Genomic DNA, 16,628 nt, shown 5'->3' with positions numbered 1-16,628 from the left:
ACGAAAATTTTTCCAGACACGGGATCGATACACACACACATACACACACACACACTATTTCCGACGAATTAAACACACCCTTTCGCCGTTTCCGGGTTAACGCGGCCACGCTGTTGTTCCGCTGCTGCAATCGGATCTGCCCCCTTTCGTGCCCAATTATCGGAGACGTCGGATTTCCCATCCAATCGCGTTTGAACGTTCGTTGGAAAAGTAGGGGCCGATTGTTGCGCGGAAACTTTGGGATCGAAAACTTTGGCTCGAACGAGGGATCGAAATTTCAAAAAGCAGGAAGAAGTGTTGTTGCGTTTTCCACGAAAACGTTTTCCTTCCGAGGGATTGCGTTGCGCGAGTCGAGGCAGCACGGTTTGAGGTGGCTTAACAAAACAAAGTCGAAAGTTTGTTCAAAGTTGTCGCGTAATACGCGGTGTCCCTCTGCCCTCCCCCCCGTCACCCTACGTCACCCTATCGCCCCGTCAATTTTCGTATCGATTGCCAAGTCTGACCTAACACTGACACACTTCACTCGCCAAGTCTGACCTCTGCCACGTATCGATCGTAATCTCACGATTTCTACGATTCATGGAACACGTGGAACATTTTCCCCGTTTTCGGTATCGAGACATACGTCGACCGGGAGAGAAATTTATCATTGTTCAATGAAGGGGGGCGAATAAAGCTCATCGACGTCGCGACGACGAATAAAATCGATCGTTAAACGTTGAAGGAGAAAAGGGGATGGAGCAAAATGTCAGTCGAACGTTTCTCGAACTGCACACAACGAAGAGATGTTAACGCGTTGTTCGATTTTTGGTGGGGAGGCGGAGAAGAATATGGATCTTGGGATGCATGTTGATGCAACCGTACACTCGATTTCAGAATTGCATTTCCCTTTCTTGGTAGAATTTCTTTGGAAATGTATCGCTGAAGGAGGAATTGGAGGAGGAGTTGGTACTTACGATTAAAGAATAGGAATATCCTTGGATCTTAATAAGAGGAGAAAGAGAAATCTAAGGGAGAATTAGCTCGCGATACATGGAGAGTGGAAATTTCGAAGGACGTTTAAACCATTTCTCTCCCCTTCCCTCCGCTCGCTGATGAAAATCGAACTTTCGAGAACTACGTGAGTGGAATACACGCTTCGATTTCGTTATCACTTTGGAGAGGGCGTAGCTTTGAGGGATAAATATATTCGAATATATTCTATTTCGTTGGTAAAGTTTCGCTTCTAGTGAGATATTTCCCATACTTTTCTTTCTTCCCTTTTTGTATCGGATTTTAAGCGGCCGAAGAAATTATCCGCTATCTAACGAAAAGGTATTTCTGGTATCTTTTAATGGTTAATCGGGCATCGAGCGAGTGTTCCATTCATCTAATGGAAGGATCGTCTGTATTTTCCAGCCCACTAACATGTGGTTCACCTACAATGATGGAATCTTGGGGTCCTGGGAGGACTGGCACACCCCCGCCTGCTCTTCCACCCCCTCCAGCTGGGAGCAACAATGGTGGTGCAACGTCTGCAGCAACCGCAACCGTTGCACAGCCCAGCACAACCGCGCCGATTGCCAGCCCGGAAGGGGTGAGCGACGTAAGTGAAAAGAAATTATTCTTCTCTCTCTCTCTCTCTCTCTCTCTTCCCCCTTTCTCATCGTCACAAAATTATCGACTCAAAGCTTACAAACCAAAACGACGATCGAATTGTTGTTGGTTTAACGTAGAAAAAGAGAGAGAGAGAGAGAGAAAAATATCCTCCCTGTTTCTTCTTCTACAGGAAACTATATCGCTCTCGATAACGGAGAAGAAATAGAAACTTTTTGGTATACATTACAGTAGGCTCGAAACGCGCAACGCGAAATGCAAGGTTACGACGCCGCGCAAAGGTCGGACTAATGGCGCATACCTAAGTTGCACAATTGGGGCGGGAGTGTGGAGAGTCGTCGGGGGCATCGGGGATGGAACCACCCGTCGCGCCAACTCCTTCCATCCATTTCAATTTCACAAGCATCCACCCAAGTGGTGGGAGGGTGTGACGGACGTTGGTCGCGCTATCGAACCGTGCTAACCGAATCGTCCCCCATTCCCACGAGCATCCGCCAATTTTCGCACCCTCTCTCCATCCGATCTCTCTCCATCCCCCTCCTCCTTCATCCTCCCTTCATCGTCGCCTCCGCGCTTTTCATCAGAAATTTTTATATATAATTTTTAATAGAACTCGTTCGAAATTCACTCTCCGTCCCGCGCGCGTTTGCTATGGAAGAAACAAAGAAAAATGGGCGCGTTGGTAATACGTACACACTCGTTGCTTCGCTCGCCCAATACGTTTCGTCGTAGCGAGCCTTAGCCTTAAACCCTAGCCCTCAACCCCGAAGGCCCCCTCTCCCCTCCCTCCTTCCCTCCCTCCCTCTCTCTCTCTCTCTCTCTCCTGTCCCCCCCACGGGTAAATTCAACCTGATCGCGTGCACCCGCTTCAAAACACGTCCGGTATCGATCGTGTCGCAGGAGTGTACGCGATGCTAACGATATTCCAGCCGTGTTGTCACGTGAAACGGAAGTCCGAGTCAAGGGTAGAGCTATCTACGTTCGACCAACTCCCCTTTCTGTACACGTGTATATATATATACACAATACACAAGTAGATCCAACAAACCGCATTTCCATATCCATTTTGTTGTCGTTGCTGTTGTTGAAAAATTTGATTTCACGATTACGATTAAGTGAAAGTCGAGGGCTCGACGTGTCGATACGATTCCGTCTATCTATTTTCTCGTCTCGTTTCTCCTTCTTCTTCTCCTCTCTTTCTTTCGCGTTTTCCAGGTCTCCCAAAAGTCTGGAATTTGGGAGGGGGCGAACTTCTCGGCGGCCGGTGGCGCGGAGGGGCCTTCCCGAAGCGTGTCGCATGCGGCGAGCTTGGACGCGATCTCGAGGAGGGCGGTGAAACCGGATACGGCGAGGGTGCCGTGTCGCAGCCTCACCTGCAGCGTTTGTAAGTAACTGAACGTAACCTCCACCCCACCCACACCCCCACCCCATTGCTCGTTCGCTCGTTTCCTGTTTTCAGTTTCTCTTTCTTTTTCTTCCACCCTCCCCTCCAACCCTGTTTCTCTCTCTCTTTCTCTGTCTCTCTCTCTCTCTCTCTCTCTCTCTCTCTCTCTCTCTCTCTCTCTCTCTCTCGGTATTCCGTGGTATTTTGCCTATTGACATGTCAGCTCGAGCTTTTTTTCTCTCTCTCTGTGAAACGGCGGCTTTCCTTTTTTATTTCTTTTTTTTTTTTCTTTATAAACAACGGTCGATGACGTTCTTTTTTTTAGGTATTGCATTATTCGCCCCGCCCGTGTCCCCAACCCCCCTGTGAACGACACGGGACGACAGGGGCGACACGGGTTCGCTTTCAAACCACGATCACGATCGTGGTCGCGACCGAGATCGTGAAAGGGGGGGGAGGGGAGGAGGGAGGGGGGGCGAGAGCGTAGATATATATATGTATATCTATTCGTTTCGCTCGTTTCGCTTTCGCAGAGAACGTGTGTGCGCGTGTGCGTGTGCGTGTGTGTACGCGTGTGTGTGTAAACGCCTCGAATGCGGATGCAGCTATTGCGGCGAAATTGCAATTAACGATGTACAACGTAATAGTGTCGCATGCGATGTTTCGTATTCCCCGACCGTTGACAGATAGTTGCCGTGCGTGTCTCGCGGAACTCGCGAGAAAGCTTTCGCGTGACGAAGTTTGTCACGAAGCTTCTTCGCCTCGGATCGAATATCTGAATATAGCGTGTAGAGGAAACGAAATGTTTGGTATCGAAAATTTTTCTTTTTTTTTTTTTTTTTTTTTACGATATATAAAAACGAGCGAACGACGAATAAATTTTATCCAATTTAATCGTCCCCTTTGCGATATATTTTTCTCGTATGGATGTTGGTTGGAATATTATTAAAACTTCGCTATCTGTCAACTGTCGAGAAAAGCTGAGAACGAGTCGAAAGAACGCGTTCCACGGCCGAGCGTGTTGCGCCTCGGTAAAACGGCGCGAGTTGGCGCCTGTTGACCGAGCGCAACCCCCCTGTTACTACCCTCGAAGTGAGCGTCGAACGGAACCGGCCGTGCGTTATCCATCGATCAATCTTCCCTTCCTTCCCCCCTCCCTAGTCCCCTTTGAATCCTCCTGAATTATTAGGCGCGATTATCCCACCTGGCCCTCCATTCGGATCAGGCGTGACCCTCGATCAAAAAACGAACAACAATATAAAAATCCAAAAGTCAAACAACAGTGAACGTATTTTAGTAGCGGGCCGAGGGAGCGAACACGTCACCCTCGAGCGACGACCAGCGACAGTCGATAATCTCACGGAAGGTAAAACAGGATGGTGCAGCCCGTCTGCCACCCCTTTTCGTTTTTTCTTTTTAACCGACCGAGCGCCGGCGAGTTTGCACCCCTTTTACAACTTACCAAGCGCTTGCGGCTTCTCTTTTTTTTTTTTTTGGTCATGAGCTTTTTCCACAGATAACGTAACTCGTTGTCCGATTCAGCTTTCATAGGCCTGTTTTCTATATTGCCTCCATTATGTATTACTATACATATATATATATACCGCTCTTATTTACTCGTTTACATTCTCTCTGTATCCACGTCAAACTCTCTTTCCTTTTTTTTTTTTTTTTTTTNTTTTTTTTTTTTTTTTTTTTCTTTAGCAACGCATCACCTTCCCACCCCTCCTTTTCCCTTTTCCTCCTCCTCCTCCTCCTTGCCATTTCTCTTCTCCTTCTCTCGTGTACCACTTGTACTGTTTACAAGACGAGCACCGTAGCATCGCTCGGTCAGCCATTTTGTACTCCCCCGCCACGAAATTTAATTCAACATGCAAGATTCTTTAAAATGAAATGAATCGTTTCACGCGGAGGATTACGTGGCGAAGCGTGACGAGGACGAATCCTCGTCGAGGCGGGATTATCTACGGAGAGAATCTATGGAGTACGGAAGGCTGATCGAAGCATGAGAGCTAACGAACTTGTTAATTACGCTTCTCTATCACGCGATGGGACAAAGAAATTGGCTGAATTTCTTTTTTTTTTTCTTTTCTTTTCTCTTTATCTCACGGCTTTCTCTTCATCCTGTCTTTCTTTTCAAATGAATTATATCGTTCGATTTCCGGATAAGTTTTTTCCTATACATTATATTGGGAAATAGTCTCGAGGAGGGAGATCACGGTCGACTACAAATTGTGTCATTGTACAAATCATCGTGTTAGAATGGAGATTTCCCATACTTTCCTGTCTTTATGTCTATACATATACATGTCTATATACGTACATATATATTATAAATATATATATATATTTATATACACATATCATCTTGCAGAAAGTAGAAATTATCGCATTGTCATCTCTATGAATTAATTACACGGTCATTTTTTACAATTAAACGATCTTTCTTTCACAGGTATGCAGCTTTTAGTGCAGAATTGACTAACCCAATAACGAACACACTATTTCAACGCTTTTAGATCGAGATATAGGCTCGGTTGTTTCGTTTTCCTTATTTATTTATTTTTTTTCTTTCATTTCTTTTCACCCTATTTTCTTCTTATTCCGTAAATATACACCGTACGTAGGCTCTATATCTTTTCCACCACTCTCTTCTTTTCTCTGTTTTTTATCTTTCTACTCTACAGTAATGAAATTCCTTTTGTTGGAACCGTTATTATTTTTTTTTTTTTTTTTTTTGTAAAATAGACAACTTGAATTTATCATTCGAGATATGTGTGCTTAATATTATTTTGATCGTATTTTAGAAAATAGTGCGTGTCGTTGTAATTGATTTGATTAGCACAAGACAAAGTTTATTCAGACATGGATAAGCGAGTTTGATTCACGCCATTCTTTCTCTTCAGATCTTCGTACAATATCGTTTTCTCTTAGACCCGATCGATTTTTCTTTCTTTCTTTCTTTCTTTCTTTCTTTCTTTCTTACGCCTCGAAAGCTTTGACAAGTCAGAAAAAAGAGGAAAAAGATTGTATTGTGCACCGAAGTTTGGCAAATTGTTATTACGCGCGAAACGTATATACAGATTAGTAAGCCAGATCTATAATCACTATTACCAATAATTTTTTCCGAGACACCGTTGGATAGTTTTGATTTTAATCGAGCCTGTATTTCACACAGTATAGTTTTGATAATAATAGGATAATCGAATATAATCGTGAAACACGCGAAACGAGTGTCTCACATTTCCCGCTACTGATACCGATATTTCTATTTCTAGCAACTAAACATTCGAAAATCTTTCCCGGCGTTGCGTCCGAAAGTGACTTGCAAAAATGGCGGATGTCCAAGGACCGGAAGTCGCCATCCCTCAGCCAGATGGGGCCAGATTCCATCAAACACAAAGTGAGCAAACCGATCCGATCTGTTAATTTAATTTTTTAAAGAAAAGAAAAAAAAAAAAAAAGAAAAAGATCTTAATTCTTGATTTTCGTGTTGCAGTTCTCCTTGCAGGACAACGGGTCCGCGAAATACTTCCAAGGAGCGATGCACACGTCGAACATGGGAGAAAAGGTAGCCCAGGTAAGCCACGATTTCCGCAAGGAAATTCCAATGGGATTTCTCTCTCGATCGTCAGCTGGTCGGATTGAGTTCACGAAAGCCGTGAAACCGGGTAGGGATTATCGAAAAGTTGGGCGAAAGTCGGATGGTGCGAATTTATATGCAAACCTCGTGTCCTCTCTGTCTTGGAACTTTGGAGCATGGGGGGAATATTCTCGGTGAACACGAGTCCTTTCGACTTCTATAATAAACGTCGCGTTATCGTGGCGGATGCGAGTTTTTCCGAGGGAAAAGAAAATTCCGATTCAGAGACGAGACGAAGAAATTTCTTCGTCGTCCTTTAATCTCTTTCCTTCTTTTTCTTCCTCGCCGCCCTTTTTGAATTCTTGACACGAGGCGGTAGAATTATCATCGTTCATCGTTCACCCAGAGAAAACTTTTAATTCTTTTTGGAGGGAAGTTTTGCATTAGATTAGAAAAAATTTTCCTCGTAAGAAGGATGTTTCTTCGAAAGTAAAATCTTTTCCTGGCTGGTTTTTTTTTTTTTTTTTTTTCTTTAGAAGAGGTGATGAGAAGACGAAAAGAGAGTTTTCTTATTCAATTTAGAGGGAAGACGAATTTAATTTTTTAATAAAGCAACGAAGATCCAAGGATGCAAAGTTTCACGGAATAATCGTCCGAGACCAAGCGAAACGTTCTACGAAGCTTTTGTTTCCGACACGGTTTATTTTTGTCTCGTAAATGTTGTTTCTTCGGTAAGCCTCTTTATTAAACGTGGAATATTTTCGAATGTTTAGCGTTATTCGTGCGGTTATTCGTATGCGCTCCCCTATTCCACCTCGTGGCCTCGTTTGATCGACATGCACCGCGTCCATCTCCCAGGCGACCGCATACCGTTGTCCGGCATATTTCATCTTGCATCACTGAAAATGGAAGATCTCCATATTTATCTTTCGCGATCGAACTCCTTTTCACCCAATGAAATTTCCAATATTCGTATAGACTGTGAACGATCGATATATTAATTCTAATAACGGACAGATACAGAAATAACGATTCGTATTTTCGAAAAGCGAGCGGATCCGAATCGAGGATCCGTAGAGTTTGAAGGAACGCTTTATCCGTTGGCGTTGGCGGGGACCGTGTAAGGATGGTATAAATAGCGAAAAGATAATGTTGGATTATATCTATCTGCCAAGAAATTTCGTTTCGCAGAGGAGAAAAGGGGGAATTCTATGTAGGTCATTTAAAATGCTTGATGTACCCTTGCGTTGTTTTATCGATCACGTGCAATGCATACATTACCTTTTATATTACATCCTACTACCTGTTCTCCCCGATAAACATCTATATTTATTCTTCGGGGGTGAAGGAATGAATATTTTATAATGCATCAAACGCGTGTTACGTGTTATTTCAAAAAAAAAAAAAAAAAAAAAAAAGAAAAGAAGAAAAGAAGAAAAAAAGAAAAAGAAGAAAAAGGAAAAAAGAAAAATGCATAGCGTAGGAACGCAAGTTATTTTTCCGAGGAAAAATACTGACCCAGTATCGCTATTTATAGTTTCTAGGTCTCGTAGAAGAGCGATACAGTTGTTTCGAACGAAATTCACAGCATTGTTGCCAATCATGTGGCAGAGTGGTAGAGACGTTTATCATGACACCCCCGTGGTAACGCGGCCCCGGCTGGCGCCAATCAGTCTGCGCCGCAGTCGCCGGGGGCGGGAATACCCCCGCAATCTGGATTTCCACAAATTGATGCCGATTTTATGCCGCGTTCCCTTACCTCTCGAAAAATTCGCAAATTTTCCTCTGTCGTTTCGCCCTCTTCCATCCTTTCACGTGGGAAAAGAAAACGAGTATCTGAATAAAATATTTTAAACGCGATTTCAATCTCTTCCCGGATAAGATTTAAATTAAAAGCAAGCTAGAAAACAAAAATAATAATAATAAACGACACGAGAAGATGGAATCTCTTGATTTAAAAATTAAACACGATTGTTATGTAAAAATTATATAAATGGTTGGTGATATTTGAAATTATCACCACCGTCTGTCTTAATTAATATTCCAAGCGAGATCCTATCCGAGTGAATTCTCGCCGAGAGAGGTGACGATTCTATAAAAATCGATATCATATCGGAGGGGTTCACACGACAGGTTGCCGAATAATTTATAACTCTCGTGGGACGAGAGGAGGGAGGGAGGGTAAGAAGAGTTGACTCTCGCACACTCCCCCGTGTGAATAAAGATTTCGGGGGGGCAGTTCTCGTCTCTCGACGACGAACAAGTGCCGGCATATACTTTGCACGCTCTCGTCATTGCTTTTCTCCTCGGCCGAGGATCGGATGGATGGATGGATGGATGGATGGATAGAGAGAAGCCCACTCGATCGGTCTCTCCTTAGGGACCGCCGGCCTTTAAACATTTTCCTTGTTTGAAATACCGGCGACGCCTCGTAGCCGACACGACGCTTATCGACTTGTAGAGGGTCAAATGTCGTCTCGAGACTTTCAACTCGTCGTGGAGAAAGAGCTCGTTCGACACGAATAACACGTTTGGCACGTATTTACAAGCACGTATTAAAGTGATAAACTTGATTTTCACCCGTTTATGGATCATGAAAATAGAACAAAACACTCGATGCGTTTCGATGATTTTCGAGAGGGAGCTGGGAGTTTCGATATAGATATATGTGTGTGTGTGTGTGTGTGTGTGTGTGTGTATATGTTAATTTCACGACGATCGGACGTTCGCTGTTATATCGTTTGACGCCGATCGAATCTTTCCATCATCCCCTTAACCGAGTTTCCCAAAGTTTCTTTCGTGCATACGAAACTGGCGGACTAACTCTTTCGTAATCGATACGTATGGCCGCAGTTTTACGGGCAATTTTATCGCCTTAAGCGATGCGACGAGAGTCAGGAAAGGGAATTTATCATTGATAAAGGATGGCGAGTTTCTCGAATAAATTTGAAAAATGTTGCAACGTTACGTCTTCCTAAGTAGATCAATTACGTTATGGCAACGCAAAGTCTTTCTGGATGACGACAACCTTTTCTTTCCATCTTTCTTCCCCTACCACGTATAAAGGGAAAAAAGATTTTCCACTTTTTCACTTTGAAGACTCTTGGAACCGTTTCCTCGAAATCGCTTCACACTTTATCGGCTTAATAAATTGTGATAATATTTCTTAATGGTATCAATTTGTCGCGATATTCCTTCCTCGTGAATCTTCGATTCGATCGATGCGGAGACGGTTCGAGTCCGAAATGCGGACAGAATCGGTTTCTTCTTTCCCTCGCCCCGACGACATTCAATCGGTCAAGCTCGTCGTCGTTGCTGAAGCTATTTACATCGGGCGGGCTCGAAGCCGCCAATATCGATAACCGATACTGCGCCTCTTTTCCCCGTCACAGGTCTCGAGCAACGTTGTTACCACGATGTCGCGGAAACTATTACGCCGGATTAAAGACACGCCTATTGTTCCCGGCGACAAAGGGTTCCCCGATCTTCGGCAATTCCTTTAATAACCGCAGAAACAATCCCATTTGTCCCGTTGTTGAAAATTATTCGTCCCTCGAATCGAAGAGAAAACGAAATTCCACTGTATCGTAATGTTTTTAAGTAATTAAAAAAAAAAGGGGGAGGGGGATAAGACGATGCAATTCTATCTATTTGTGGGAACGTTTACGCTAATGATGTTTGTAAATTTTTCTCTTCTCATTTTTAAACATTGCATATATCGAAAATTTTGGTTTTTGGAAATTGTATATTCTTTTCAATTCTTTGATCGAGATTGCAGAGATTCTTAAATTATTTAATCGATGCGTTAAAAGAATAAGATTTTGCATAAGAAAAATGTTACACGCTTCGTTATAACGTCGAATAATCGAAGCGTGTAATGGGATAATCTTTGTAAAAAAAAAAAAAAAAAANAAAAAAAAAAAAAAAAAAGAAAGAAAAATAACCCCTTAAACCGCGTTTGTTATCCCTGAACCGTAAAAAATTGTCCGCGAAATTTAAAAGCTGGATTAATTAACTAGGAGATATTATCTTGTAATTACATCACTCTGAATAAAGATTGTCTCGAGTTAAAAGCGAGTGACAACATCGACAATATTGCTATGACAATGAAACAGCAATGGATTAAAGTGTGCAACAAGAAGGGAGAGACGAAAACCAATCCTCGAATCGAAGAAGAAGAAAAGATATCCCTCTCACTTTGAACCGACAGTGAAAAGGACAGTGGAACGAACGTTGCATTAATCGGACGACGGAGAAAAGAACAGTTAAAACGGTATAATCCCATAAAAATATAATAAAAATAGTTGTTTCAAAGAAAGAAAAAAGAAAAGACTGTGACAAATTTCCAACGAAGGGAAGAGACACACAATCTATATTAACATCTCTGGCCAGAAAGAATATCTCGATAAAACCCAATATCCAAGAGAAAAAGCAGAAGCAGAAGAAGGAGAAGAGAAGGGAAGAAAAAAGAAAGAAAAGAAAGAAAGAGGAGAGGGGAAGAGAAACAAAAGCAAAGAGGGGAGAGAGAGAGAGAGAGAGAGAGAGAGAGAGAAAGCGAGGCGATCCCGGAAGAAAGACACGGACGAGCGAGGGTGAAAGACGGATACACCGACGAGCGGTAAAAGAGAGAGAGGGATATATGGTATATAGCGTTGGCGTTGGTCGAAGAGAGAGGGAGCGATGGCGGAGGAAGGTGTGCTCGAGGGACGAGGCAAAGGAGGGGTGGCTGGCAGAGGCTCGCCGATAGAAGGCGCTATTGTCAGTGTCGCAGTATCCCCCGTCCTGCCCGGCAGGTTACACCGTCGCCACTCCGTCCACATCGAAGGAACGCAGAGAGCACATGTAAACGGTGAATTAATAAGACTGAAAAAAAGGCCGGGCTGCGCGTGAACGCGTGTTCCACGATCGAAGCGATCATCGTTTCTCGTCCAACGAGAATGGGGATGGCGCGCGTTTCATTTCCCGATGAGCGAAAAAGGGAGGTTGGATCGAGGGAGGGTCGAGGAAAAACAGAGAGCGAGCGAGCGAGCGAGCGAGAGAGAGAAAAAGAGAGGGAGGGAGAGAGAGAGAGAGAGATTCACGCGCACAAGATTATCGAGTGGTGTCCAGGAATGGTTAATCCGAATCGTTGGATCGCGTTCGATCGATGACAGAATCGGAAAGGAAATCGTGACGAGTTACGTGGCGAGTTGTCAACCCCTTTGGAATCACGAGGAAGGGGGAGGGGGAGGAAAAAGGAAGAGCGAAGAGCGTTGGTTTGTCGGATACCGGCGAATCGCACTCTCCGCTCGTGTGTCATCCTCGATTGGACGTTGGCTCGAGATAGGTCGTGATCATCGATCGATTCGCACGGGAGAAGGAAACGAGGGAGGTTTGGAAAGGGTAATTTCGAAGGTTGAAGTATATATATATATATATATGGTGGAATTCGTTCGTGTCGTCGATCGTGTTGTGTTTATTGTGCATTCTGGATTTTCGAAAAGTTTTATTCTTTTATAGTATAACCGCGTCCGAAAATGTTTCGAGGGGGAGTAGACGAGACCCTGCTTGGTTTGAACCGCGCGTCTCTCTCTCTCTTTCTTTCTTTCTCTCTCAAGGTCCAAACCGCGTTTCGACGAGTTGAGTGAAAATTGATCGTAGTAGTTGGATTTCATCGATCGAGTATTATTCGCGTTCACCTTGGGATCCTTGGAGCAAGCAAGTTTTGAGAAGCTCGTGATTGCGTCGCACCATCGCTCGCATTCCCCACGTGCTTGGAGCGTTCGCGTGCTCGAGCGCTCGGTGCTAACAAAATGGCGGTAATTTCCCGGTTGGTTCGATCCGTTCGCGAGTCAAGTTTCCTTGGTCGACGCAAAGGGAATACCACGTTCCAGATTATCGGTCTATCGGTTGCGACATTAAGAATCGATAACCGCGCATTATCGGTATTACTATCGGCATACTATCGTCTACGGTAACGCGTTATCGGTTTTACATCACTCTCGAACCGGTTCTATCCACCGAACTTCGAAATTCGAAAATCGAAAACCGAGCAATTGAGGATCGGTATACCGTAATAATTTCGATCGAGCAAAATCCTGCTTTCCTCGATCGGTAAAAATTTCAAAATTTTTCCACGCCCGCATGATATCGGGAATATCGTTAAATGTTCGAAATTTCTCAGTATTCGTCGTCCAATTATCTCACCCCGTTTAAATTCAACGAGGGTGTACAGGATTCAAAATGGGCGCGCCCACGGTGACGGCCGGAACACGGAAATGTAGGGCAGGGGGAGGGAAGGACACGAACGAGTTCTCGGCCGATACTCGGCCCTAACGAGGATGCTAAATAGGCGTGTTGATTGGGTGTTGGGGAAAGGGAGGAGAGTCGAGAGTAGTGCGCGCACATTTAGAGAGAATCGCGGAGGGCACATGCGAAATGCCATCCCCATCATCGTGGATAAAAGGAAGGAAGGTCCGCTTTCCTTTGGCGGATAAAATCAATGCCCTCCATCGGAAGCGCGGGCCACCTGCCAAAATATATCTCGACCCAGAAGACACCTTGGTAACCGGAGCCAGATATGCGATTGCATGGAGGGGGGGGGGAGTGTGGGTGGGTGGAAAAATGTTTCTCTTTTGTGTGTCCTCCGCCCACAATCCGTTGCATTCAAATAATCGAGAAACGGGGAACAGTGTGGTATCGAGTCTCTCCCTTATATAAGCTGGAACCGGTTAACCTGGATCGGTCGAAGAGTCGAACTCGATGGTTGACAATGGTGCCACGTAGTTGAAGTGGTCGAATCTCGCGCCCTGACCCGGATGGTGGATCGAATTTTTTATTTTCGAAGATAGAATAATCTTCTGAATAATTTCGATGAATATTTTTGCTCCGTTATCGATTATGGGACTCCTGTCTTTTTTCCTCGAGTGGTTCGAGATTTTGTGTTTTCATTTGTTTTTCGGCACAACTTGTGATGTATTTTCCTCCCTTCTTCTTTTTTCTCTGCGTTTTGTTTTCTATTTCAACGCGAGATTTTCAATCGCGATTCTTTTTCTTAAATTTTTATAGCGCGTTGTCGTCACCATGTCTAATAGCAGTAGATACACTAGAATGGTAGCTTTATTCCGCGTGACAGGAAATATTGCACAAGGTTAACACGAGTTTTCGAAAAATCGATAGAACACTGCATCCCTCGTGGAAACTACTCCGATCGAATCCGACTATAGCCATTTAAAACATTTATTCCTCCACGTCAATTATTATTCCATCAATCTCAATGTCAATGCTCGAGTAGTTTTATATATATATATATAAAATCATTATTCGCTTTAAATTACGCGCACCGTCCAATCCTTTGTACCACCTCTCCTTCTCCGTTTCAAAAACAATCCATCAAAAATAACGTTTCCCAAACAAACAAGATCGAATAATGCATCGTTTCACAAATATCGCCCACCGATATCGATACTGTGATCAAAAATAAATACGCTAATCACCCCTAGCTCGATCCTCCCCTACACGAAAACAACCTTCCTTCGCGCCGTAGACAAGGTTACACACTACCAAACAACATCCATTAATAATCGACTCGATCCACCATCGATCTTTCTTTCCTCGAAGAGAAAGGGGAAAAAGAAAAGAAGAAGAGGAGGAGGAGGAAAAAAGACTCCCCCTTCTCCAACGATCTCGTCGATAGGCTCTCCCCCTCGAAATTATTTCACCCTTTTCCACGCGAGGCGATCGACCACAAGGTCACAGCCGCATCAATGACTCGCTTCGTCCTTGCCTTCGTGCAACCCACCACCACCCACCCGTGCTATACCCTCCTCCCCTTCGTGCACAAGCAGCGGTGGCGCGTTACATTATTCCTCAGCTCGGATCCCACTTTCGTGTGCGGCGAGGCCGGCCACGTCGCGCAGAATCGAGGGTGGTATATTTCGAGGGTGGCCGCCGCGTGCACCGGGGACGCGTGCAGTGGCGCGCGTGTTGCCTGCACGGGACGCAATGCCCTCCGCGGAAAGTCGGGCGAGTGGAGCCTCGTCCACGCGGGAAATTCGATACGCGGAACGATTCCAGTGCGATGCGGTTCGAGAACGATGACGAGAATCGGTCGGTTGCGTAGCAGGGGTGCGTAGCGGAGGATCGAGTTTTGATAATCGAGTGCGACGAAACGGAACTGTACGAGGCCGTTGTACACGCACACTTTTTCTTTTCGAGGAAAATGAGGATCCTCGTTAAGGGAGGAGGAGGAGGAGGAGGAGGAGGAGGAGGAGGAGAAGGAGGAAGAGGAGGAGGAGGTGGAGGAGAGACAGCCGCGTGTATCGACGGCGTTTAAAGACACGCTTCGATCCTCCTCAAGTGTTCTGTGCACGATCACTGCTCAACTCGACAATAAGCCGGAAACCTCGCAGCGCGCCGATTCCTACGGGACATTGTGACAATCTTTGTAAGAATCTCTCGCGCGGATAGAGAAGTGTTGTTCGATGACAGTCGAAGAAGGGAGTTACTCAGTCAATTAAATCGAGGGAATTTTGTTCAGTCGAGTAAATTTTTTGAAGATATCCTGTACAATATATATATATATATACACACACACATATATATATCGATAAAATATAAGTCTATGTGCAACTTAACCAAGTTTGGATTTGTTAAATATTTGCATACGAAGCACAAGGGAATTTGACCATGTTCGAAAAGAGTTTGAATTTATAGAAATACAGAAATACTAATAAAAAGAAGAGAAACAGAAAGAAAGAAAGAGATAGGAATCGAAATGTTTTTCTTCGCAACGAAATAATATCGATATCGAAGAGAAGCGGAAGAGATTGTGAAGAAGAATTAATTAATAATTAATGAATTAATCGGTAAACGAAATGCTCGAGTAGATCCCTCGTTTCGAAAACTGTTGCATATCGTTGGTGGGAAAAAGTGTTGTGAGAGTCCGAGATCGTGAAAGCTGCTCGAATGCTCTAAATGAGCGATGACGACGAAAGGGTGACCGACAGTGAGCAGGGGTGGTCCGAGAAAGATCAGGGGTGGGAGGAGGATAGCGAGAAGGGTACCGAGGGCGAGGTTGGTGACTCTTGTGAACTGGCGCCCCACAGTGCGATGAGCGTGGGGGCTGGCAGGGTCGATTCCCCCAGCCCCCAAGACATCAGGCTCCTCCACGATCTCGTCGAGGACCTCACCAAGGAGCAGGAGGAGAAGATTAGGCCGCGTGCTGAACAGGTGAGCCATTTTTCACCGCGATCGCATTGGTTTTAAATAATAATATTTCTCCCCCTTTATATGGGGATCCAATTGAGATTTTATTACGTCCAAATTCTGTAATATTCGATGACGATATATCGTTTATTCATATAACTTATTATTAAACTATTAAATATCGCGTGATACGATAAGCGAGATATAAGGGTTAAACAAGGGTTACATTATAGTAATTAAGAATACACATCTCGCAAAATCATCTTGTCGATGATAAGATTTATAATTGTTCCTGACACGTTTCGTAAAGATTTTACACGTAATCAATCTCGAGAAGAAACTCGTTAATTTCCTCAACTTATCTACACCCTGAAAGCGACACGAAAGCGAGACTCGACGAGAGTCTTCTCGTCTTGCGATAGACGTCCTCGTGAACACGACAACTTTCGTCGAGTAAGTCGCTTTGTCTTTGTCACTTTAGGAAAAGATTTACAAGAGGAACGGGTTCGCAGACATAATATATTCAGCATCGAGAATATTCCCCCTTCCCTTAAATTTTAAAAATCACAATATCGCTTAAACTCGAATAAACTCTAATGCCATCGATATTTCAGATCACGCTGCTATTTTATTCCAAGAAATTCCTTCCCCCCTTTCTTTTTTTTTTTTAACCATTTCAACGTAAATCTTCTCTCTCGATGTTTAACATCTTCGATGACGACCCATTTTCGGGGCTAAAGTATCTCATCTCAAATCTCTGTCAAAGCTCTCGAAAACGACTAAACTTTCGAGCGATAATATGCGATCAATAATAAACGAGAATCGCCAAGGATAAAACCGACGAATCGCTTGGATCGAAATCCTGTTAGCATCGTGTAA

The 16,628-nt window shown here is 44.2% G+C and overlaps 1 protein-coding gene across 12 annotated transcripts in view; it reads left to right on the top strand.

Moving 5' to 3' along the window:
* The window catches only part of LOC122711319 (potassium voltage-gated channel unc-103), a 112,118-nt gene that overhangs the window by 47,059 nt on the left and 48,431 nt on the right, over nt 1-16,628 (top strand). For 11 of the 12 annotated variants that reach the window (XM_043929973.1, XM_043929976.1, XM_043929972.1 and 8 more), the window contains 5 exons: nt 1,399-1,585; nt 2,812-2,980; nt 4,278-4,346; nt 6,259-6,383; nt 6,480-6,560. In XM_043929973.1, coding sequence (XP_043785908.1) covers nt 1,399-1,585; nt 2,812-2,980; nt 4,278-4,346; nt 6,259-6,383; nt 6,480-6,560 — 631 coding nt within the window. The remainder of the gene's footprint in view (nt 1-1,398; nt 1,586-2,811; nt 2,981-4,277; nt 4,347-6,258; nt 6,384-6,479; nt 6,561-16,628) is intronic. The other variant, XM_043929968.1, reaches the window with a different exon arrangement.

The sequence above is a fragment of the Apis laboriosa genome, unplaced genomic scaffold (genome assembly GCF_014066325.1).
Source record: "Apis laboriosa isolate Shangri-la unplaced genomic scaffold, ASM1406632v1 scaffold16_cov148, whole genome shotgun sequence".
NCBI classification, from domain to species: Eukaryota; Metazoa; Arthropoda; class Insecta; order Hymenoptera; family Apidae; genus Apis; species Apis laboriosa.
This window is presented reverse-complemented; position numbering and strand designations above follow the sequence as displayed.